The sequence below is a fragment of the Centropristis striata genome, chromosome 21, assembly GCF_030273125.1.
Source record: "Centropristis striata isolate RG_2023a ecotype Rhode Island chromosome 21, C.striata_1.0, whole genome shotgun sequence".
Taxonomy (NCBI): domain Eukaryota; kingdom Metazoa; phylum Chordata; class Actinopteri; order Perciformes; family Serranidae; genus Centropristis; species Centropristis striata.
In genome coordinates, this window is record NC_081537.1 from 12,462,205 (window position 1) to 12,486,506 (window position 24,302).

The 24,302-nt window shown below is 43.5% G+C and overlaps 1 protein-coding gene and 1 long non-coding RNA gene across 5 annotated transcripts; one reads left to right on the top strand and one right to left on the bottom strand.

Moving 5' to 3' along the window:
- Positions 1-2,110: 2,110 nt before the first annotated feature.
- On the bottom strand, positions 2,111-7,649 carry LOC131959363 (uncharacterized). Of its 3 annotated transcripts, none has more exons than XR_009389445.1 (5): positions 7,519-7,649; positions 6,123-6,250; positions 4,497-4,600; positions 3,519-3,630; positions 2,111-2,309 (listed from the first exon to the last, which is right to left on the bottom strand). It is a non-coding gene; the product is annotated as an uncharacterized LOC131959363 (long non-coding RNA). The 3 variants fall into 3 exon arrangements; XR_009389446.1 differs by lacking the exon at positions 7,519-7,649 and adding an exon at positions 7,262-7,366; XR_009389447.1 differs by lacking the exon at positions 7,519-7,649 and adding an exon at positions 6,870-6,912.
- prr12a (proline rich 12a) lies at positions 6,644-23,616 on the top strand. 2 transcript variants are annotated; one of them, XM_059324547.1, is made up of 15 exons: positions 6,644-7,945; positions 9,745-9,902; positions 10,339-10,500; positions 10,780-15,515; positions 16,247-16,474; positions 16,623-17,316; positions 17,523-18,007; positions 18,247-18,363; positions 18,809-18,942; positions 19,758-20,227; positions 20,333-20,452; positions 20,874-20,971; positions 21,326-21,457; positions 21,998-22,093; positions 22,252-23,616. In XM_059324547.1, the coding sequence occupies exons 1-15, from the start codon at positions 7,863-7,865 to the stop codon at positions 22,384-22,386; spliced, it is 7,848 nt and encodes a 2,615-aa protein (XP_059180530.1). In that variant the 5' UTR covers positions 6,644-7,862; the 3' UTR covers positions 22,387-23,616. The 2 variants fall into 2 exon arrangements, with proteins under 2 accessions (XP_059180530.1, XP_059180531.1); XM_059324548.1 differs by having other exon boundaries at positions 19,761-20,227.
- Positions 23,617-24,302: the final 686 nt, after the last annotated feature.

Genomic DNA, 24,302 nt, shown 5'->3' on the forward strand with positions numbered 1-24,302 from the left:
CATAAAAACATAAAACAAATGGGTACATTAAAATTCAACACATAAGAACATACTACTTTTACTTGCAGTACACATGCAGGTCTTTTACTTGAAACAGAGTATTTTTACATTTAGGCATTTAGTCAGTGCTCTCCCACTGCATTCATAAATATTAGCAAAAAGTACTAATTGAAAATAAAAGCATTCCTGTGGTTCAATGTTTTAAGTTGTGGCTGGTTAAGCCAATTCTATTTTAAAAAACTACAACAATACAGTTACTGGGGTAACATTTTTATTATTTCCACATGGAATGTAGAGGGGTAGAGGTATTTTGTAGAATAAATTGGAAATATTCAAGTATATTACAACAGCATCCCAACTTTTGGGAACAAGCTGTACACTTGTTTTGTGTACAACCTTTTGTACGCTTGTTTCCAAAAAAGTTGGGATGCTGTGCAAAACATTAATAAAAGATTTGCATTTTTGCATTTGGTTATAGTCAAGATGTTTGAAATACTTTAGTATAGTGTATACCTGTACTTAGTATTTTTAACTACTAATAGTAGAATTATCTTGAAACTTCAAGACTTTTATAGCATGTACATTTAGCTTAATGTCTGCTGATTGGCTGTTGTCAGTAGGAAAAGCACTGTGGAAACAGTAATGTTATGAGTTACACCTGTGCTTTTCCTACTATGACAAGTCCAAATGTCTGCTGTGAAAAAATGTTTTCACTGGAACACATTATCCTATGGTGGTTCATTAAAAAAAGAAAATATTTAGCATCACCTTCTATTTGGCTCCATTTGACATATTTATGGTTTAAGGATTTAAGTGTTTTTGTAAATTAATTACCTAATTATTATGACACATCATGATAACAGCAATGTCCCAGAGAGTCTCAACAGCAGCCAAAGACCTTGGTACAATTAAACCACACTAAACAAATATATTGTAATGAGCAAACGTCCTTAAAGAAAGGTGACCCATCATCACACCTCCTCATCTGGAGAGGAAACTGAAAAGAAAATTGTTGGGTGCTAATTTAAATGAATCACACAAGGTTGACAGTTTTATAAAGAGAGAGAGAGAGAGAGAGAGAGAGAGAGAGAGAGAGAGAGAGAGAGAGAGAGAGAGAGAGAGAGAGTAAGTAGGACATTTGAATGTATCATCTGTAAAGTGCCTTGAAAAATCTCTAAAATCTCAATTTGAAATGTTGTGTGTGGGCGGATAATTCCCCAAAGCCCATCTTCATCTGCGCCTAGCTGGTTGATTTACACGCAGCCAGAAGGATTTGTCTCCAACCATGGTGCAGAAATAGAACTGGAAACATGCTCAGCCTAACATTTTTTCGGTGCGTTCTGATGGGACATCCATGGTCTCTTGATATCAAAGTACTTCAGTGAAATAAAAAGAAATACACGTCAGTCGGCTCAAATCAGTGCCGTGAATCATACAGTCTGTCTATCTCAATGGGAGAATATATTCAACACAGATATGCTGTTAGAATCATGCTTTGTTTGGTTTCCCATGAACTGTATTTGAAATAATACAGTAGGACAAAACGTCTCAGTCTGCAGCTGTATTAAGGACAAAATTAACTTTGCCTTCTCCATAATCTTGCAAACATACATAAAAAAGCTTAGTTTGCTTTCAAAATTGAATGTATGAAAACTAACTATGCTCTTTCATGTGAATTATGTCTCTCCAGAGCTTGATCCAGAACCAGGATCTACTCCGTCCTCTGTACAGGAGTTTATTCTGTATCATCTGGCTTGTATGAGTAATTTAAACACCTTTTCCTCCCATCTCTACTCAGAACAAGGAACTCCAGACAACCTTCTCTTCCAGGTCCTTCCTCCAGTTATCTTTATGCATTCCTTCAATCCCCGCACTCATTGCAAGCGCTCAGAATGGAGAAGTGACATTAGACTGCTTAGTGCAGGTACTAATGTGAGGATTAAGCAGAGATTAACAAGCTCTTCTTAATACCATTAAGAGCAGCTAGTCCACATAGCAGCTAAGCTCGGTCAGTGGAGAGATTTGAACTGCCAGTATAGTTTATAGTTTAAGAATGTAAAAAAAATGGCATAAAAACATCTGTGATAATCAAGAAAGACAATATACTGTATATAGACAAGCTTAATATTTATTATATTTTGCATTTTTGTGCATAAAGATGGAAGGTAATCAGTGTTATGGTCCAGTCTGAGATGGAGTTTCACACTGCACAGTATCAGAAGCTCAGTATCATCAAACCCCTCTTCAGTTTTTCTGATGGTTCGGTCCAGTGCAACGAGCAAGGAAGGGAATGCTGAGAAAGTGGAGCGCTTTTATGAAAAAAATTAAGATTGGAAAGGTTATTAACAGTGGTGGAAGAAGTATTCAGATTCCTTACTTCAGTAAAAGTACTAATACCACATTGTGAAATGACTCCACTACAAGTAAAAGTCCTGCTTTCAAAACCTACTTAAGTAAAAGTACAAAAGTACCAGCATCAAAATGTACTTAAAAAGTAAAAGTACTCATTATGCACAATGGCCCACTCAGATTGTTATATATATTCCAAATATACTTTTGATCATTATTATTGATGCATTTATGTAAGCAGTTTTGTAAAGATGGGGCCCATTTAACCACTAAATATACTGTTATGAGGTTTAATAAAAAAAAAAAAAGTCTAATCACTGAAAATGTGTTGTGTTTTTTACGTTAAATCTTCACCTGAAAAGTAACTAAAGCGATCAGCTCAACGTAGTGGAGTTCAATATTTGCCTCGAACATGTAGTGGAGTAGAAGTATAAAGTTACATAAAATGGAAACACTTAAGTAAAGTACAAGTACCTCAAAATTGAACAATACTTGAGTAAATGTACTTAGTTACATTCCACCACTCGTCATGAGACCGCAAATATCATGTATGTGAGAAAATACAGTAGCAGTCAAAAGTTTGGACACACCTTCTCATTCAGTGTTTTTTCTTTCTTTATATTATTTTCAACATTGCAGATTAATATTAAATAAATAAATAAAACAAACAGCAGTATTTCATACTTAGTACTTAATTCCATATGTGTTCTTTCATAGTTTTGCTGTCTTCACTATTAATCTACAATGCTGAAAATAACACATACAATGCAAAAACATTGAATGAGAAGGTGTGTCCCGGTAGTGTAGGTGATTCAAATCATCCAAATTCAACACAACAAAGTTGGCATCAAAGGTGAATTCACACTGCAACAGACAGTGTACAGTTTCTATAGAATTATAAAAAAAATATATATTTTCTTCAGCAAACTAAGTTGTACCATGTAGTTTTTTTTCTTCTTAATTTTTTTTTTTAAATTCTTGGTTATCTGCTTTTAAAAAACAGTAAGGAGAGATGAAAAAATTGCTAGAAAAAACATAGTAATTAATCAAATGTTGAAAGATTATTACTGTATTCTGACTTATAAACCCTGGTATTTTAGGATTTTTAAAAAACTCTTTATCTGGAAAAAAAGATCAATGATAGTTTGCAGTCATTTGTGTGAACTTACATTTTAACAAGACGTACTTCTTGTGAATCATGATCCCTCAGACAGAGTTTTTATACAGGCCTGGAAGGCATCTATCAGATCTTTACAGGCATCTGCTCCCTTCTCTCTGACACTGAAACACAAAGCTGGATTTACAAAAGAACTCTTACCACTCTCCAAACATGTAGCTGGGTTATCCTCTTTGGCATGGTTTCAGTCAAAATATTGCAAAATGCATGACATAAATGTGGAGACATGTAAAATAAATGAGGACATCAGGGGTCAGCTGAAACTGTGTGTGTTTCTAAATTTAGTCTCCATGTGCATCAAATGGATTATTACAGTATAGGCGGATAATAAAGCATTTCAACTCCCCAGTTCTGCTTTTATCTGCATTTGTAGAGAAGAAGATTGCGCAATCTGTGCAGCACTAACACTAATCACGGCTGCACGTGGACACACATACCAAATGTCTGCCGCTTCTTCGTGTAACACGAACCAACAGGAATGTGCACGATCCTCTGCAATAGGTCATATGTGTAAAGCCTATTTTAAACCTCAGGTCTATTTGTGCTTCCCAAGACATTTACGTTACTGTAAAGATGCCTTGTAAATGGCATTACACTCCTATGATGTAGAGTAGATTCACTGGAAGTTGTGAACAAGTATTCTACATGATCTCTAATTAGACTTAATGATCACCCCATGGGCGCTCTGACAAGTTGAGCCAGGAAGAGAAGTTAATGTGAATACATTGGATGTCCTGCATAGAAGTGAATAACTAATGACTGTGAATGGGAATGTGGATGTAATGGAAAGTGACCGGTGTTTAGTCAGAACCCAAACACACTTAATTAATCCTCGCAAAAGAGTTAGACAGAGACTAATTTCTACATTCACCACAGACTGTCACACTGGCTGGAGAAAAAAATGCAATGTATATTTGTAAAAAATACCAATTTCAGCATTTAATTGTGCATCATTCCTGTCAGAACTCACCATTTGTCAACATCCTCTTTGATCACCTGGCATGGTGCTGGTATGGCTTCGTTAGAGTCAGGCATTGTGAAAGAGAGGAGCTGGAGTAGTGTGGTGGTGTGTTGCTGCAGTAGCGTATGGTAACAGATTAGTTACAGAGATGGAGGGAGAGACAGTAATGGAAGGAGGGGGGAGGAGGCAAGACAGGGACAGTGTATGATGAACTCAAAAGAAAGTATACTTTGGAAGTGAGTTGCGATATTCTTCCCCATTCATCCACATCGACCGACAACATTAACTTATTTTCTTAAATGCATACATTCCTGTCTTTTGTTTTACCATCTATCCAATGAATATGCAGATAACTGACCTTTTGAGTCAGGCGCTATGCATTACAAAGACCTCATAATGCATCTAAAATACACACCACAGGGGAGGGCCTTTTCCTGAAAAGAGACTGGAAAGCCTGACTTTGTTTTGCACTGCTTTGTTGGCTTAAGAGGTTGAGAGGTGTAGCATTTGTTTCACCAATAAAATCAAATTAGCATCCAACACGCTGCTAGAAATTATGCAAGTGTTATTCTAAAAATAACCCAGAATGTAAAAGCTTTTAGAGATAAAAGGCATTAGGGAGGTTAATCCCTACAGGAACACATTTGTTTCTTATTTTGAACTTCCGACTCATCTTTCAGAAATTCCATTGTGAGGTTTACTTCACGCTGAGTAAACTTTTGGCCCACAGTCAAAAGTTTTTCATCATACATCCTATACTGTATCACATCATTTATTTACATGCATAAAGCTTTGTATTAAAGCACAAAAGGAATGCATCTATTGTAATGCATCAAAATGTATTGTGCTTTGTAGAACATTCTAGGCATATGCAAGTGATTTTTTCCTCTAAACATAATGTGAAATATTTGCCAAAGTATAATAACATAGCTTCATCTCCCTCTTTTGACATGATATAAGGATGATAATATGAAGCACCTTTTTCCTAATTCTGCATGGGTGAAAAGGATAGCAAAATATACTTTTTTCACACACACACACACACACACACACACACACACACACACACACACACACACATATAAAGAAAATACAAATGCCCAATTCCCATTAAAGCAGTTATTCTCAAAGGTCGAATCGAATAATTATGATTTTTTTTAAAGGCTTTAAAGTTCAACGAATAACATTTAAATGTTTTAATTAAATCTATAACTCTGAATTTGCAAATATGTTTAATACACATCTAATATATTTCTTATACATTTCTCTCGTGTTGATCTTTCACATAGTTAAGACTATATAACGTTGTTTATATTCTCTATCTAGTAAGGGGTCCTAGGCTGAAAAAATGTAATATTATGTGCATTTGAGACAAAAAATAATGATTATTTAAGAAGGAAATGACAGCAAAATCAGAACAATGTCAACATGTAGGCTAATATATCCTGTCTAATACATATGTTGTAAAATATAACATTCTACGGTATCATTTAATTGTCTATAATTACTGCTCATTCATAATGACACAGGGAAAAGTGACAAAACATTATATGGCAAAAATGTAGGAGATACTTTGTCTCCCATGTTTTACACATTGGGCTGTAAAAGTTCAGATGAATTAAATGTTGTACTCACCAAGTATTTACAGTAATTTTGTTGCAGAATGTAACCAGCAGAGGGCAACAAACCCTCATACTGTACACACAATGAATTTCTGGACAAACGGGCCTCCGGAGTGTTTGCATCATGACCATCATTGTTACCTGTAAACAAAAGAGATCACATTAACATTCAGCAATATTAGATGTGAGCTCACTTCTTATAATACTTTAAAAAATATATATCTGCGTGCAATCGGAGATAGTGACAGGTTAATGTGATGATAATGCTCATCACAGTGTCGAAGAAAACCCTGGCCAAAATATGAAATATGAGCAAAAGCATCTATCTGTCTCAGCTCATAGTGATTCCTCCTCCATTACAATGACCATAAAATCCAGTGTGCCATCTGCTGGCGTACAAATCAAGTGCACATGTGGTCTGGTCGACAGGTTCTTCAAATAATAAAATTAGCAAGAAAGGCCTAAAACGGGTCTTAGCATATTTAGGAAATTTGGCAGATGCAAGAAGAAAACACCCCTTATTTGCATGCCACTGATTACTGGCACACTGCAGCCCAATTAAGCATCTGACTGGAGGCAGGAAGTGCTCTGTCTCTCAAACAGGCTGCACAATTCGGATGTGAATTTGCAAAGCGACTGCTGAAGGCCTATATAAATCTGGTTATCACTGGAAATATTTTTGCACTCGAATGCGTCTCAGCCAATCGCAGCGTCCAGGACAAACAGCTGACTATTTTTGTTCGTGTAAAATGTAGTGTACATTAATAATTAGCCTCTCGATAAGATGAAAATGTGGAAAAGCATGCAGGGCTGGTTGGCAGACTGAGGGCCGGTGAATGGAGGTCACCGCAGACACTGAGTGAGCTTCAGCGGTGAGACAGAGAGGGGGAGAGGGAGGACGGACAGCGGCCAGCCGCCTTCAAAAATGGCGTCTCCGGAGGAAAATGAGTAAAAAATATTAAATCGCGGCCTGTTTTCTTTACACTTCCTCGTTCGGTATTTATGTTTTTTCGTCGTCTGGTTGTGTTTTATTCGGTGCGGGAAAATTCGTCGTCGCTTTTACTTGAGTGGCCAAAGAAAGCAGAAATCAGAGGAGCGAGCATTTGGGGAAATAAAGGCAGCCCTGTTTTATTTTGATGCGACGTTACTGACAGCTAGCATCTGCTGCTAGCCCCACAGCTCTGCTCCGGAGGGGGGTGGGAACCATTTGCATTCAAAGAAAAAAAAGGATTTTGAATTTGGGGATTTCTTTGCTTGTCTATGGGGAGTGATTGCTACCAACGTGGCCCATCGATTGCAATCTTTTCTGGTGCTAGCATCGTAGCAAAGACTAGCCTAAAGAAAGGGGAGGAGAGACGGTGAAAAAGGACGCATTCAAATCAAATGTTTATCAGCAATTCGTCAATCACCGGCCAAATCCGCGGCGTCTCCATCATGACCATGACTGATTTTGGACTAAATCTGCATTCGTGGAAATGATAAATGTGAAAGGTGCAGGAAAAGGAGAAAGACTGGCTTTTTTGGAGGTGGCTGGATTATAACCCCGTAGACCCCCCTCTTTTTTCGTCCAGCTTTCTCCTCCTCCCCTCCATTTCTCTTTCAATATGCTGTTTTCCACTCCTGAGGACTTGCTTATGAAACCGGGGAAAATAGCCTGAAACCGAGAACGGGAAAGACTGGATTTTTTTCCGTAATCTGCTGTGCGACGTTCTCGTTGCTTTCGTCCTCATCGCACACATTGTACAACACATAAATGGATAGAAATTACCCGGGAACAGGATTCGGTGATTTGGGCGCAGGAGCAGGATGGAGTTACGAGAGATCGGCAAAAGCAAGGTATGCATTGGATTCAGACAATGTGCATGCATCACTGGTACTTTGCAGGGCACGGTGTGGCCCATGTAAACAAATTGTCGCCATTGGGTTCATATATACGGTCCCATGTCTTGCCATTACGTGCAGTGCATTGTCATCCAAACAGTTGCATAGTAATAATATTATAAACAGGAATGGAGCAGTGTGCGTGTCGTGGGGGTGGGCGGGGTGGAGAAAGGAAAGGTTGGGGATATGAAATGAATGTGATTGACAGACGTGTGTTTTAGGTGGACCTGGCGGGGTGGAGGTGGGGGTATGTCTGGAGCATCCATAGGAATTATTGTTCCCTGTGTGCAGGCCTGGACACAGACCCTGATAGATAAATTCATTGGATTTATAGCAACTGCGAAGAGTGCAGACGCAGCAAACCCCTCACAGCAACCCCCCTGACAGACATCAACAAGAACTGATGCATAATAAACGAGAACATGCATTTAATGAAACATTTAAAAAAATGTTACGTTGTTAGGAAATCGTGAAATAAAAATCTTAAAGTGGAGGGGGTGCCACACTCAAATAAAATTGAGATTTCTAATGCTCCAGCGTGATCCAGATAATTGGTGATGGGGTTTGGATGATTTATGTTAATATGCATAATTAAATTATGGAATATTCCCACTGCATTTAAAGTTGCACCATACAATTCGTTGAAATAAAAAATAAGGCCACGGTGGATTTATAAGATGATGAGAATTGCCTGGGCTGTGCAAGATGTCTTTTAGCTTTACGTTAGCCTGCAAGCTAGCGTTATGTTGCATGGAAGTCAGTAGAGGCCTGTGCTCGCAAGCATAATTGCTTATTTAGCTGCATATATTTGAGATAATTTGACCCATATTTAGCCCCCTTATCAGAGTTGAAAGCCACAGTGCTCCTATTGGAAGTTATATTTGGCTAAGCAAACCTGGCTACTTGCTTGTGTTTGCATGCAGCTTAGCATGCATTTGCGTCGACTTGCACCATCCAGCTGTTAGCTACATCAACATAATCACTGGTTGCAGACAAATGAAGCATTTGTCTTTTAGATATATTAAGGAAACAGTATTTTTCACTCGAGTTTATTCTGCACATTGGTTACCCACGGTCTATTTACACGTAAAAGACTGGCCTTGCAGTTTGGGCCTAGTCTCTGCATTTCTACCATAGCTTTGCTGCTAGGCGGTGCTAACAGCAGCACAAATGCTAGCATGTTATCTGCCCAGCCAGGCAGCCACGCATTTCATCCAGCGTTTGTAAAGCAAAGTTCTGCAACTGGAAAATCCTCAGTGGTGAATAAGACGCATGTTTAGATCATACATTTTTAAATTATTTGCTGATTAAGTCTTGTAGGTTTATCATAATTATTGCAGATTAACATGCCATTATTTTTGCATGACACATTGCTGGTTTGACAGATTTACATCTACTCATGAACTTTGGTGTAATGTACAAGTTTGAAATTATGTTTAGATATTGATTAGACTACAATTCCTTCCTATTGACTTTAAAAATGCATCAGACTCATTAGGGATTTTGGATTTCACATGCAAGCTACAGTTTAAGTTGGACATTGAGACCAAACCAATGAGGAGCCTTGTGATGACACCTGATATGTGGCTTTCTAGTGAAAGAGCAATTAACTTGAATGTCAGCTCTTGGGTATTTTGACAAAAAAAATCTAGGGTCACTTAAAAGAGTCACATTTTGACAACAGATTAAGTGTATGTAAATGTGCTCCGAAATTAATGACACTTCACACTTCCCCACTCCCCTTTTCTCTGTAGTCTTGTATATGGGAGTTCCAGATCATCCCACCCTGAGTCTGAGCTCCTTCACCGACAAGCCTACGCCACCCCACACCCTCTGCAGGGCTATGCCACCAATCACCACCCAGGGAGCTCTGGCCAAGGCGGGGCTTGGGGAGCAGCTGGACGGAGTTTGGGTGAGATAAATGTCATACCTTCCATGTCACCACCATAAGGGGCCCTGGCATGAATTATTATGTCTCCCCATGCAGGCCCTGCTAGATTGTCATTGAAAAATGTGCACATTATAGCTCAACTGAGTTGAACCTCTAGATGTTGAAGCCTGTAGTCATGGCATTTATTCTCATACAGTTTAATGATATAAGTTTTTTACAAACAGAGTTTGATGTACTTGTAGTTGCACTCATAATTAATGATGTCCTGATTTAAATTATTTGTATGTGTGACAACAGACTCAACAAATCAACATTGATTAATTCTAGGTCCTAAAATAATTCATTTTTTAGATGATTTTAACTGATCATGTATTATGATTTCATTTGCATCTCTGCAATTAGCTGTTAATATCTGCATTCTCTATCAATTAATCAATTTTCATGGTTCTTCCCAAAGGTCTGTCGGGGCTCTTTGACACGGGCCTGCACCACGCCAGCCCCTCCGCCCCTGATGCCTCCGTCATGAATCTGATCTCAGCCCTGGAGTCTCGGGGTCCCCAGCCTCCACCCTCTGCCTCCTCCCTTCTTTCCCAGTTCCGCACGCCATCCTGGCAGACAGGTGGGGCTGTGTTAGATCTTCCCTCTTGTGTTGACATTCAAACAGGCCCCACAGTCAATATGACATTTAAAGAACACTCCCAATGTTTGGCTCTATTATTATTTTGATGGTGTTGCTGTTTGAGCATTTACATATAACATTCAAGCATTTTACTGTATAATTGATAATACTTTTTAAATACTTTTTTTTTTTTTATTAACATTATTTTCTAATTTGAGTAATAGCTTGATGGATAATGAGTAATTTTTCTGTATGTTTTCCTTTTCCTTTTCCTAACAGCGATGCACACACCTGCTCCTCCTGAACTATTCATCTCTGGAGCCCTACCTGGCTCTGGCTCCTTCCCCTCCTCCTCAGCTCTCTCAGCCTATCAACATCCAGCATCCTTCTCCAGCCGCTCTTTCCCTACAGCCTCCCTTTCTCTCCAGGACACGCCCACATTTAGTCCCACATCCAATGGCCTGCTCTCCCCACATGACCCCTTGCTACACATCAAGGCTCCTTCCCAGTCTAGCCTGGGTTTTGATAGACTCCTGTCCTCGCAGGGTTCTGCAGCAGCTGCCTATCGGGGCAGCCAGGATCCCACGAGTGCCACTTCAGCCCAGGCATCCTCTGCCAGGCACCTGCAGTCACACCAATTCAACCTGCTGTCATCACAGCTCCAGGACCAGTCGTCCCAGCTGTATAATGCGTCAGTCTTTTCCTCAGCCCAGCCCCAGCCTCAGTCCCAGTCCCAGTCCAATTCGGCTCAGGAACGAGCTGTTCCCCGGCAGGACAGCGTTATCAAGCACTACCAGCGGCCGACGCCAGCTCAGTCACAGCTCTCGTCTTCTGCTGCCCACTCCCTTCAGCACTACCTCAGCTGTGGAGGGGCGGGGTACCAGCAGATTGCCACCCACCACAGGCATGCTGGCCTGTCCTGCAGCCCATTGGGCGACCAGAGTCCCTCATCTGACCACAAGCCCACCGCTCGCACTGAACAATATCGGCCAATCATTCAGCCTCCCTATTCCTCCTCCTCCTCCTCTTCGTCTTCTTCCTCAGCTGGGAAAGGTACCAAAAGCAGCTCCAGCAGTGGCTATTCTTCTGCCAGTTCAGCATCATCCTCGAGAACTCCCCACACCCCACCCTCTGCTTCCTCTACCTCTTCTTCCTCCTCCTCTTCTTCTGCCACCTCTGGGGCTCATCCTTCCAACTCAATCCCCACTTCTAGCTCCAGTGCAGCCCCTTCCAGGCAGCAGCCACCCCCTCAGCCAGCTCCTCCGCCCCCAACCCCACAGCAGCCCCCTGCGACATCCTCATCAGCCCCCCAGTCTCTCCCGAAATCCTGCCTCTCAGGCTACGGTTCACCTGTACCCCCAGTGAAGACCCCCACCTCTGGTCTTACTGGTCAGACCCCGCCACAGCAACAGACACAGTCGTATTCCCCAAATCAGCCCCCTACTTCCCACCTGGCTCAGTCCTACGGAGGCTTCAGTTCACCACAAGCCCAAGACCTGAGCTCAGGTGCAGGTGGGAAAGGCTATGGAAGTTTAGGAGGGCGTAGCCAGTCATACCCCACTGATATATATGGAGCTGACTCTGCTTATGGATCACTTCCGTCCTCTCTGGGTGGAGCTGGAAGCCCATCACTAGGCTACGGAGCCCCAGGTCACTCTCCTGCCCTTTTAAGGTCAAGTGGTTCATCAGGCAGTGGAGCATCTGCAGGAGGAAGCAGTAGCGGCGCAGGAAGTGGGAACTCTGGGTCAGGGGGAGGAGCAGGAAACAGTATGACCAATGAGAGAGGAGGAGGTGGTAGTGGTGGAGGGTCTTATCATATTCCAGACTCAAGCCCTTCTCCATCAGGCAACTCAGGCATCATCCGTCCAGGGTTGCACTCTCCAGTGCCCACCTGCCCAACACAATCTCCAGGAGGTGCAGGCTCTAATAAATATATTTCCTCAGTTCTCTCGCCCACCTTCCTAGCCTCGCCGCAGGGCTACCCCGACACCAGAGGCCCCAGCTCCCAACCTCAGCCCTACCATTCCACCTCCTCAAAAACAAAGGCGGACACATCCATGCTCGGAGTGGGCACTCAGAGGTCCCAAGAGGAAGTAGATGACGATGACGAGTTCTTGATCCAGCACCTCCTGCAAGCCCAAGCGAGTCCTGGTCCCCAGTCTGCTCATCACCATCCCCAACAACAGCCCCAACAGACGTCCCAACAAACACAGCCTCAGCCTCAATCAGTGCCTCCAACCACTGACTCGGGCAAAGGGCTGAGCTACGACATGGGTAAGAGCTCTGAGGAGAGGTACCACCCCCAGAGCGTCATACGTACCCACAGTGCCACATCTACTGGTAATGCAGGGTCTGGAGGGGCCATCTCAGGGCTGGAAAATCAGATTGAGATGTCACTAAAGAAGCAGCAGCAACAGCATCAACAACACCACCATCAACAGCAACAACAGCAGCAAAGGAATGAGGGATCGGTTGGAAGCAGCAGGAGCAGTGGAGGGAGAGCCAGTGCTGAACAAGTGCACTCCCACCTCCATCACCACGATAACCTCGGCTCTGTAGTTCACTACGGGCGGGGTGACCCATACAGTCAGCACTCCCTTGCTCCCCAACACTCTACACACAGTCAGCATGTGTCGTCACATTCCCAGATACCGTCCCACAGCCAAATGGAGCTCCAGAAGAAGCCACAGGAGCGTGCTGAAATCCCGTATCCTCGGAAAACGCCGGAAGTCCAGCAACAGCATTCCCAGTCTCAAGCTGCTGCCTCCCTCATGGACTCTCCCACCGATCAGTCCCGTCAGCCGCCGCATCTGCTCCAGTCAGTGCTGTCCCACACCACCCGCAACAAACTGGAGCCTCATCAACAGCACCACAAGATGGACTCCCACCAACAACATCAACAACAGCACCACAAGATGGACTCTCACCAACAACATCAACAGCAGCACCACAAGATGGATTCTCACCGGCAACATCAACAGCATCACAAGATGGACTCCCACCAACCACATCAGCAACACCCAAAAATGGACTCCCACCCTCAGCATCAACAGCACCATAAAATGGACTCTCATCCCCAACAGCAGCAGCACTCTATTAGCCAACAGCAAGCTGTCATGGAAAGCGCTGGCGGGACACTTGGGTCAAGTAAACACCAGGCTCAGTCTCAGTCCCAAACCACCCAGCTCCAGCTTCAGCTCCAGTCCCAGGCTATGGAGGTGGCAGCGGCTCACTACAACCATGGGCCCCCTCCACATCAGCATGAGCAGAGCCAGGTTAAACAAAGGTCAGTGGTATCTTCCTTGGACATGCTGGAGCGCTCTCTTTCTCAGACTTCCAGCACAGATGTGGCTGTCGCAGAGGACAGACGTGGCGGAGCAGGCAGCGGGGGAAGGAGCGGAGGTAGCAGCGAGCGCCACCGACAGCAGGAGCAGCAACAGAGGCAGCACCCATCCCACCATCACTCACAGCAACACTCGGCCTCCGAGCTCCACTCTTTCCTCTCGGAGCCCGACATCGGCTTATCCACCCCGCCTCACATGCACCATCTCTCACAGCACCACCCGCAGCAGCAACAGCAGCAGCACCCCAGCACTCAACACCAACAAACCCACTCTCACCACCCTCACTCCCAGCAGCAGCCACCACACCCTCACCACATACCCCCACCATCTGCCTCAGCCCACTCCCAGTCTCAGCCGGACCCGCAGCAGCCACTCTCATCCCAGCTCACCCCTCAGCAGAGCCAGCTGGACCAGCAGCGCTCCGAGCAGCACCAGTTTGATACCGTTAGCCCGGTGGAGAAAGCAGACCAGAATCAACAAAGTAACCGCTTTGTGCCCCTTACTTCCATCTGCTTCCCGGACTCCCTACTTCAGGATGAGGACCGCTCCTTTTTTCCAGGAATGGAAGACATGTTTTGCGCAGAGGACTACAAGTCAAGCTGTGCTGGAGGTGCAGGACCAGGACAGGAAGAGATGAATGAAAGCCACACTGGGCAAGAGGGAATGGACTCCATGAAGGGTGCACAGGGTGGAGGAGGAGCAGGGGGAAGTGGTGGAGCAGGCTATGACATAATGGGTCACCATGGTGGAGATCAGGGTTATGAACCTTACTGTCATGGCCTGGAGGAACCCAGCAACAACACCATGACTTTGGATCTAGACTCCCTTAAAACCCATGAGCTCCCATCCACTGTGAACACTGAACAGCTAGGGTTGATACAGTCCCAGGGCCCAGCTATGGGTATGGGCGCCAATCCTGCTGGTCCAAACAACCCTGGAGCTAAACTGACCTCTGGGCCTGGAGGAACTAGCCAAGGAGCTGGTTCCGGAGGACTCCAATCTCCCATTTTCTGCTCATCTCGTCCCAAAAAGCTCCTCAAGTCCAGCTCTTTCCACCTGCTAAAGGAGCGCCGGGACCCCAACACACTGCCTAAGAAAAGTTACGCTCAAGAATATGAGTTTGAAGATGATGAGGACAAAGCTGACCAGCCGGCCGACATCCGGTTAAACAGCCGCAGACTCCCGGACCTGTTGCCAGACTTGGTGTCCAGTTGCAGAAAAGGAGGAGGAGGAAGCGGCTCTCTCAGCCCCTTAATGGGCGACATTGACTTCTACCACTCTTCCGGCTACTCCTCTATGGGTTCACACACTCTTATGCCTCAGGATGGGCCCAAGAAGAGGGGCCGAAAGCCCACTAGACCCAAGAGAGATGGTCCGCCTAGACCAAGAGGCCGGCCTCGCATCCGCCCGATGCCTGAGCCGTACACTCCACGAGGAATGATGGGAGAGATGGCTGCAACGACGCCAGGAGGAGGATTCAGTGTGGAGGGAAGAGGTAGGGGTAGGGGCCGTGGAAGCCGAGGAAGAGGACAAAGGAGGGAGGACATGTACATGGAAATGAGCGGGAAGGAGCAGGATCAGATGCAACACCATCACCTCCATCAGCAGCAGACACAGCAGCTCCATCACCAGCCCCAACAGCAGCTACACGAGCCTATTCCTCCTCTGAAGGTCAGTGGAATATATCTAGAAAAGCTTGAAAATAAATATGTGCTTAAGTGACATACACTAGTAATTCAAGATTAATATGATTGTGTTGCCCATGTAAAAACATGGATAAAACGAGAGGTTCAAATATGATTTGCTTTTGTGGTGATAATGTCCCCCAATACATTGCATTTGTACTACCTTTTATTTAAATGGTAATAACAGGGAATTGCTTAAATTTAGCCGTTATGTTTTCAAGGTTAGTAATATGCCTGAATTTGAACATACTCCTTAAAATGCTTGATTTTTAAGATGGTACTTTATCTGCACAATCACATTTTTTTTCTGTCATCAGATTTGTTTGTTGTCTCCTAATGCCTCACATCAGTCAAGCTGAGCTAGCTAATTGCTGGACAAGTCCTCTGTTGATCCCTTACTCTGGAATTAGCAAGCATAAAATAATCACAATCAAAAAATACACTCATAGTTAACATGACCAGCTGGTAAAATAAACACAGTGTATACATTAAGTGAAGGATTATAAAGGGAGGGTATAAAGGCTTCCAGAGTCAGGTTTTTTTTCACTTTAGATACCTTGAAATTGCTTGAATTTTACTCTCATAATGTGGTATGAGCCCTTTAATAATTAAAAATGTTATTTTCCATCTTGGTTTCCTATTTTTTTTAAATATATATGTCTGTACATGTAGGCAAAGTTGCTTAAATCTTACCTTTTGTCTTTATTTTTGTTTTAGATCAAGTTACCAATTGGTACCCTGTCCTCCTCTGATGCCTTGCTGAGGACGGACTCTTTGTCCGGCACAGACCCCGCTTTGTCCGACGGCTCAGTGGGCTCTGCTCCCTCACTCGGTTTGAGTCCTGGACCCCCCTGCAGCACTGAAAGCAGCAGAAGTCAGGACAAGAACAAGCAGAAAAGCCAGATGATGAGTGAAGGAGTGGATGATGAGGGGCTGGAGGAAAGAGTAAGAGCTATATGATTATATCCATGCTATGTCAAGCAGAAAATGCTGAAAAGTTGAACTTGAAATTGATTTAATCATGTTAATTCCTTGCCATTTGTCGAGTTCACTACTTTCGTGGTGCTAAGTCTCTCTTGTGTATTCCTTCTAGGGCGATGAGAAGGACTCTGAGTCAAAGGCCGGCTTCGTTGCTTCGTTCTTGGACTTCCTCAAGACGGGGAAGAGACCTCCAGGCTTGGACATCTCACCAGGAATGGAGCCTGACAACGGTGAAACCTCACCCTGTAAATCAGGAGGTCTGCGCCCGCTGTCTCCCGCTCCTCCTCCTCCTCCGCCGCCACCTCCATTTGGGGACAGCGAAGGGAATGGCGGTCTGGCTCTGGGCAACTGCCCCAGCCCCAAGCGCTTAGAGGACGAGCTGAAGAGGAACCTGGAGACCTTGCCATCGTTCTCCTCAGACGAGGAGGACTCGGTGGGAAAGAACCAGGACCTCCAGAAGAGCATCTCCTCAGCTATTTCTGCTCTGTATGACACTCCTCAGCTCACCTCGAACATCCAGACCCCGCTACCTCCTTCACCTCCCCAGCCTCAGCCTCAGGCCACCCCCTCCCCGCTCACCCCCACACTGCAGCCCCCCACGCTCAGCCCACAGCCAGCCATGCATACCCCACACGCCCTGCCCCAGTCCAACGAACCCGATGTCCTCCAGCCAGAAGATGGAGACATAGATGAGAACAAAGAGGAGGAGAATGAGGAGGAGAGGAGCACAGGAGGAGAAGAAGAGAGTGATATGACGGAGGACAGGGAGCCACAGCTGGAAACTCTTGGAGCCCCCAGTCTTGATGGTAAGTCAAGCTTTTTATTCCTCTCATGTCCCATTTTCTTGCACATTGATTTTTCTAAAGCTCAGCTGAAGAAAATTAATATTTGTCCCCCTAAGGCTGAGCAGTTTTTTTTGTCCCATAATGTGATTAAATTCTTTTGGTGATTTTAGCATTGTGCTAAATTGATCCGCAAAGTTGACCTTAATCTCGGCCTTTTTTCCTTCCAGCGCCTCTCCCCGAGATTCCTCCAGAGCCAGAAAGTCCTGAACCTCCCTCTGTCCCTCCTTCTCCTGCCTCATCCTCCACCCCGTCTCACTCCCCCCTCCCTCCCCTCTCTCTCCCCTCACCCCTGCCTCAACCAGAGGAGCAACAGGAGACCTCTCAGCCTCCGAGCCCCGTCGCTCCCACCTCACCCTCTCCACCGCCTCCCCCACCCGCTACCCTCCCTCAGCCTGCCTCTCCCCCACCTCCGACTACGCCTCCTCCTCCATCTTCAGACCAGAAGGAGTCCCCCACGCCGTCTCCAGAGTCCCCCGCCTCTCCAGAAGAGCCTCCACCTCCCAAGATCACCTCCCTGCACCTCGCCGGGAAGCAGGAAGATGCCGCCATTGCCGGGGAGAGTGAGGAGGACGAGAGCGAGAGCGGAGGCGAGGGCATCTTCAGAGAAAGGGATGAGTTTGTGGTGCGGGTGGAAGACATTCGAACTCTCAAGGTATTTGTGTTGAAATGTTTGTATTGACAGTTACAGAATACTTTGTTTAAGAAAAAGAAAATAGAAAAAGGTTTCTTTCTGGTCGAGAACAAATTGCATAAATTGTTTAAACTAACAGCAAATTATTACACTGGTAGTTAGGTGTTAGTACAGGCTAAAATGAAAGTAATAACTTGAACCCTTCAGTAGCTGCAGTAGACATCTTATCCTTTACCTGTGTGTCTTGCGTTCGTGCACAGCTGGCCCTGCAGACGGGCCGTGAGCCTCCGCCCATCTGGAGGGTGCAGAAAGCCCTGCTGCAGAAGTTCAGCCCAGAGATCAAAGATGGACAGAGACAGTTCTGCGCCACAAGCAACGTAAGTTCCCCCTCAGCCCTCAGCAGTCTAACCACACCTGCAAACTGTCATTTCAATACTTTTCACAGCCCCAGCTACACCACAGCATGAGATGAAGATACTCTTACATATGCTATTCTCTATGTAGAGCTGTAACAGATTATCGTTTTTCTAATACGTTTTAGATTTGACGCTACAATGAGTTTTCGAATGAAGCTTCAAATGTCTGTCTTCATATTTTACAATGTCATCACCCTAAAAAAAGCTGCACAGCATTTAGAAAAATAATTTAGAAATTAAAATATTAACATTATGAATGAGGCTTCAAACTATTCCCCACAGTCCTAAATGTATGTATATAGATAGACTCTTATTTCCATGTTGTCACAGTGCCATCAGTTGAATTAATGACCGTAAACATTGTGCTATAGTGTAATTAAATCTTCCTAATCTGTTTCTGGTGCAGTATCTTGGCTACTTTGGAGATGCCAAGAGGCGATACCAGCGAATCTATGTGAAGTTCCTGGAGAACGTCAACAAGAAGGACTACGTCAGAGTCTGCTCTCGGAGACCTTGGCGCAGAGCAACACCTGGGCTCAGGTACCAAGATTTGCCACGTCGAAAGTCCTATTCATAATAAATTAAAGGGGACATAATATGCTCTTTTTCAGGTTCATACTTATATTTTGGGTTTCTACTGGGACATGGTTCAACGCTTTAATGTTTAAACACCTTATTTTTCTTGTACAGTCTGTCTGAATATGCATTATATATATTCAGCCCTCTGTTGGGCTCCGTTTAAGTGCCTGTCTTTTTAAGCCCCTCTCCAGAAAAAGCCCAGTCTGCTCCAATTGGTCAGTGTTTCCAGGCCTTCCACAGTGTTGCTCTTACCATCAGCAGCTAGGACATAATTCATAACTTTATTTATAATAACTAATCTGTGCAATGCAGACTTTTAATAGAAATCATTTGTAATAATTTGATTTGTCACACTTTTACACTGTTACATACATACATACATACATACATCTCTCTATTTACTCAAGACTTGTTGCATTTGTATTTTATATTGTTATATATTTAGGGTAGCATTTTGTCTTTGTTTTATTTACAGACTTAGTTATTTCTATTGTTATATAGTAGCCATTGTAACAAAAGCAATTTCCTCCCAGAATAAAAGTATTTCTGATTTTTTTTTTTTTTTTTAAAGTTGTGGCATCACAACCTGTACAAAAATCCCGAAGGCTCGTATGGCCTGTGAACATTTCTCATTGGATTTATCATTTTGATACTTCTTAAACAGTATTTATATAGCACGTAGACCTGCTTTATAATTTAAAAGGACATGGAAAGTGTACTTTTTCAATTGTAACATGGGACCTTTTTAAGACTAAAATGATTTTTTTTCTGTGTAGCAGACGCCAGTCCGTCCCCAGAATGGCTTCCCCTCCTACTACCCAGGCGCCGGCGAAAGTAGAGAAAGAGGAGAGAGTGACCCCTCCAGTCCAGCGTGAACAGAGGGAGAAAACAAGAACCGCAACAACTAAAGAACCACGAGAGAAGAGGGAGGTTCAAGCTGCTGTGCCCAAAGCAAAGGAGAGGGAGAAGGACAGGGAGCCGGAGAAGGAGAAGGAGAAAGAGAAGGAGAAGCGAGTGCAGCTGCAGCAGGACAAAGTGGAGAAACGCTCCGCAGCGGCAGAACGAAGTAGAGCGAAGGAGGAGAAGAAAGCGCTGGAGAGGAAGGAGAAGGCTGAACGCCCACCCAAGTCAAAACCAGCCAAAGTGAAGGCGGAGCCACCGCCGAAGAAGAGGAAGAAGTGGCTGAAGGAAATACCTTCATCATCTGACTCGGACTCATCAGAGGAGGCAGCTAGTGAGAATGAAAGTGAGTTGCCATTTTGGTTCTTTGTGCTCAGACTAGAAGTCATTATAATAGAGGTTTTTTATTTTAAAAACGGTTGGTTTAAACTCTGGTGTTTCCGCTCCTCAGTGCCAGTGAAAGGCGGAGTGAACAACCGTGCCATGAGGGAGATGTTCAGGAGCTACGTGGAGATGCTGGTCAGCACAGCGCTTGACCCCGACATGATCCAAGCCCTGGAGGACACTGACGGTGAGAACTGCACACACACCAGCCATCTTTAGAAGTCTAGGAGACAGAAATAGAGTCTGAAGCTCGGATGCAGCCTGTATTGTGAGTGAGGTTCCTAAACTAACCAGACCTGCTTGTCTGGTTGCATGTTTTCTGCGGATTAAATATCTACACTGAAAGGAAATGATGGTTTTCTTTGTGTGTTGTCAAGCGTCCATGTGCAACTGATCTTTCAACAGCAGGGGAATTGTATACAGTTAGATTAAAATTTTAATGGTTCTTGGGAAATCCAAATTAAAAAAGGTATGACAGGATGAAGAGAAGCCCCGGGAATGCTGATAGCCAGAAAGAGCTGCTTTGAATCTACCCTTCATTATAAAGATGACTGGCAGCTATATGAATGATGACTAATGAAACTTCCTTTACCTTGATTGGCCACCAGATGAGCTGTACCTCCCACCGATGAGGAAGATTGACAGCATCCTCAGCGAACAGAAGAGGAGGCTGATGAGGAGAGTCAGCATGAGCTCTCAGCACCAGGTAATCTCTCTCTCTCTCTGTCCCTCAGGACTAAAGTACTGTCATGGAATCCAGATCTGAAACTATCTGTAGATTAATTATTAAATATGAAGTTCATTTCTAACATAATTGACAAATCAATTAAGGAATTTATCATACAAATTGGCACAGGCAACTTAAGGATCAGCTGACACCACCTTTGGTTCTGATACTTTATATACTAACTCATAATTAAAAACAATACATTTGACATATTTATTGGTTACAAACACAAGCTGAAGTACAACAATCTGGAGCATTTTCTCTTAAATTTTTACTAAAGGTGTCCTTTTTTCTATCTAGTTTCTGACCTTTTTTATGTCTCTCCCCTGACAGGAGGTCCTGCACGCTTACCCACAGATCATTGTAGACCCCCTGGACTCAGGATTGGTGAGGGTGCGTCTAAGTGGGGATGCTTACAACCGCAAGACCCTCAACAGAGTCAAAAAGACCCTGCCTAAACCACAGGTAGGTGTGGCTGTGTTGAAAAGGGGATTAAAGCTGTTTCTAGGCACTTCATACATATTTCAGTGTATTTTGAAGGTATTCTGATTTTTTTTTTTAATGGGATTGTGTGATGGTTTTTATCCATCTTCCGTGTGTTACCTACAGTAGATTGTGCTAAAAGAAACTTATGGTCAGAAAAATGTCCCCACGAAGGAGTATCATTTTATTGGAGTTGTTGAAAGACATCTGTGGACACGAGGAGGACATTTTTAGCCAGCAAACCAGGTGATTCTTTGTAGTTTCTTTCATCTGAGATGTTGAAACCACAGTAAAAACACCATAGCCATTAAAAGCTTGTCAGTGAGAAGTGGTTGACAGATGGATCCCTGAGGGCAGGGAGGGTAAAACAGGACCAGCTTCCATTCTCAACACCTGCTGCGAGTTTCCAAACCTGCTCTACTTTCAGTCAATCTTACATGGAACTGTAAGAATAATATTCACTGTAGCTTCTGTCTATTTAATGTGTCAAACTGGAATGCTTTTTTTTTGTTTTTGTTTTAGGACCTTAAACTGTCATCGGAGACGTATCGGATCTACAGTCTCTTCCACTCTCTGCATCACTATAAATATCACACCTTCTTACAGTGCAAGAAAGAGGTAAGCAGGCATGTTTCCAGTGTTTATATATGCACATTCCCTCTAACATACTGCATGCACAAATCTCATAAGACAGCATATACCAAGCTGGCTCTGTGCAGTCAGAAGACACTGGTTTGAGTCTTGGCGTCACAATTGTTTCTGTCCCACTTTTCCAGACCAACACCATTGAGCAGGCAGCTGAGGACCCAGGCCAAGAGGAAGTGGTGCAGCAGTGCATGGCCAACCAGAGCTGGCTGGACACCCTCTTCAGCTCCTTCATCGAGCTGCTCACGCTCAGTGCCAAAGCCTGAGTCGACCACAAAAAGACAGAAAGAGAGAGCGAGAAAATGGATTTAAGCGAGAGGATTTTAAAAAAACAAAATGAAGAAAACGGAACGAGATGGATCCCACTGTACAGCCCCCCGACCCTCTTCAAATCTCTAAGATCTGAGGACGAATTTTTTTAAGGCCCTTGACGAACAAAAGGGGGTCTGTTCATGTGACCTCAGACACTGGCCTCTGTTCTTTTTCTTGTTGTTGATGATCACTGACTAAAGAAATGTCTTACTCTGTGAGATGCGGGGACCCCGGCGGATCGGGGGTCGCTGGCGGGGGTCAAGAGGGAATTGACCGCTGGTGAAAAGGGAGCGAAGAGGAGCCGTAACGCCAAGTCAACGGAGGAGCCACTGACATCTTGTTAACTGTGTGTCATGAAGACAATAGTTCAAAGAGAAACTATTACCGCTTAGTTTTTACATAAATTATTTTTTTGAAGACTAACATCAGCTGTTGGCTTTTGAGAAGAGTGGAAGAGGGTGAGAATGCTTTTTAAACTGCGTGTAGAGTGTGCCGTGAGCAGCGTGAACATGGACTCGTCCACGGATAGAAACATGAAATGTGTTAATAAACGCTCTCTCTCTCATCCTGTGCTATGTGAAGGGCAGCACCAGTCAGCTGTGTGATAATATATAAACACATTTTTATTATTTATATGAGGAGGTTTTTAACTTAAACTCTCACAAGCGCTGGGATGCTGCCCTGACATTTTAAATACCTTTTTATTTTCCACAGGATCAGTATACAGTCGTAACCCACATATCCAAGCCGTCTTCCCCTCTATACAAAAGAACGGACGTCGAGACAGAAATATTGTATCAAATACAGTGGGTGTAAAATAATGAAAAAAGTAAGAAAAGAGAAAAAAAGAAGAGAATTGGGGGAAAAGTCTATTTGAAACTTAACATTGTTGTGCTTCAGTTCAATCATCAGTCATGCAGGTGCAAAGAAAAAGAAGTAAACTATCCATTTCCCATGTGGGGTAAAGGAGTATAAATAAGTAATATTTAAAGAGGAAATAGTCATTTCATTTTTATCATTTTGATGTTTGTGCATACTATGACTTATTTTGAAAACAATCTAATTTTCCATAAAAAAGGAAAAAAAGGCGTGTAAATATTGTACAGTTCTTGATGAAATTCTTTGTCCTTCTGTACATTAACTCTCCTGTATTTGAGAAACAAATAAAATCTGCAAAGAACAAATGGTGTTTCATTTCCCTACAGTATGTGTGTACTATACCATCCGTCTTTGTGAGGACATTTAGACCGGTCCTCACATATGCCAGAGGCTTTTCAGGGGTTCAGGTGTGGTTTTTGTTCATTGACTTTAATGTGCAGAGTTTGACACGTGAAAATCGGTTTTTGCATCAATCTGCCAAAGGAGGAAAATGTCTCCCTGCTCACTTTAAATCTCAGTTTAAAACATATGTTAGGGTTTGCTATATTTAGAATATCTTCACTGCTCTACCTTGCTGTCAGGCAGCCCTGTTTTAAGTTTACATGGGAACCTGAAGCTGTTTTCCAGTTTATCTTTAAAAAAAAAACAGACTCCATTGCCAAAAACAGTACATTTAACTTGCAGAACACAGGAGTTACTAATCTACCAATGCCTCAATCAGTTTGTTTGTTTGTTATTGTGTAACTTTGGTGTTTTAAATGGCTAGATTGGGTTCACCAAAGTCTAATAGACTATGGATATGTACCTCATACAACATTTGAATAAACTGGAACTATTCCTTGAAGTCCTCCAGCAAATATACACTGAAAAAGTAGCCAAGTAGGAGTTGTCTTTATATATATATTTGTATATATATTTTTTATGTATGTATATACATATACATATATATATATACTTCTAGAAAAAAGCCGAAATGTCGAGAATAAAGTCA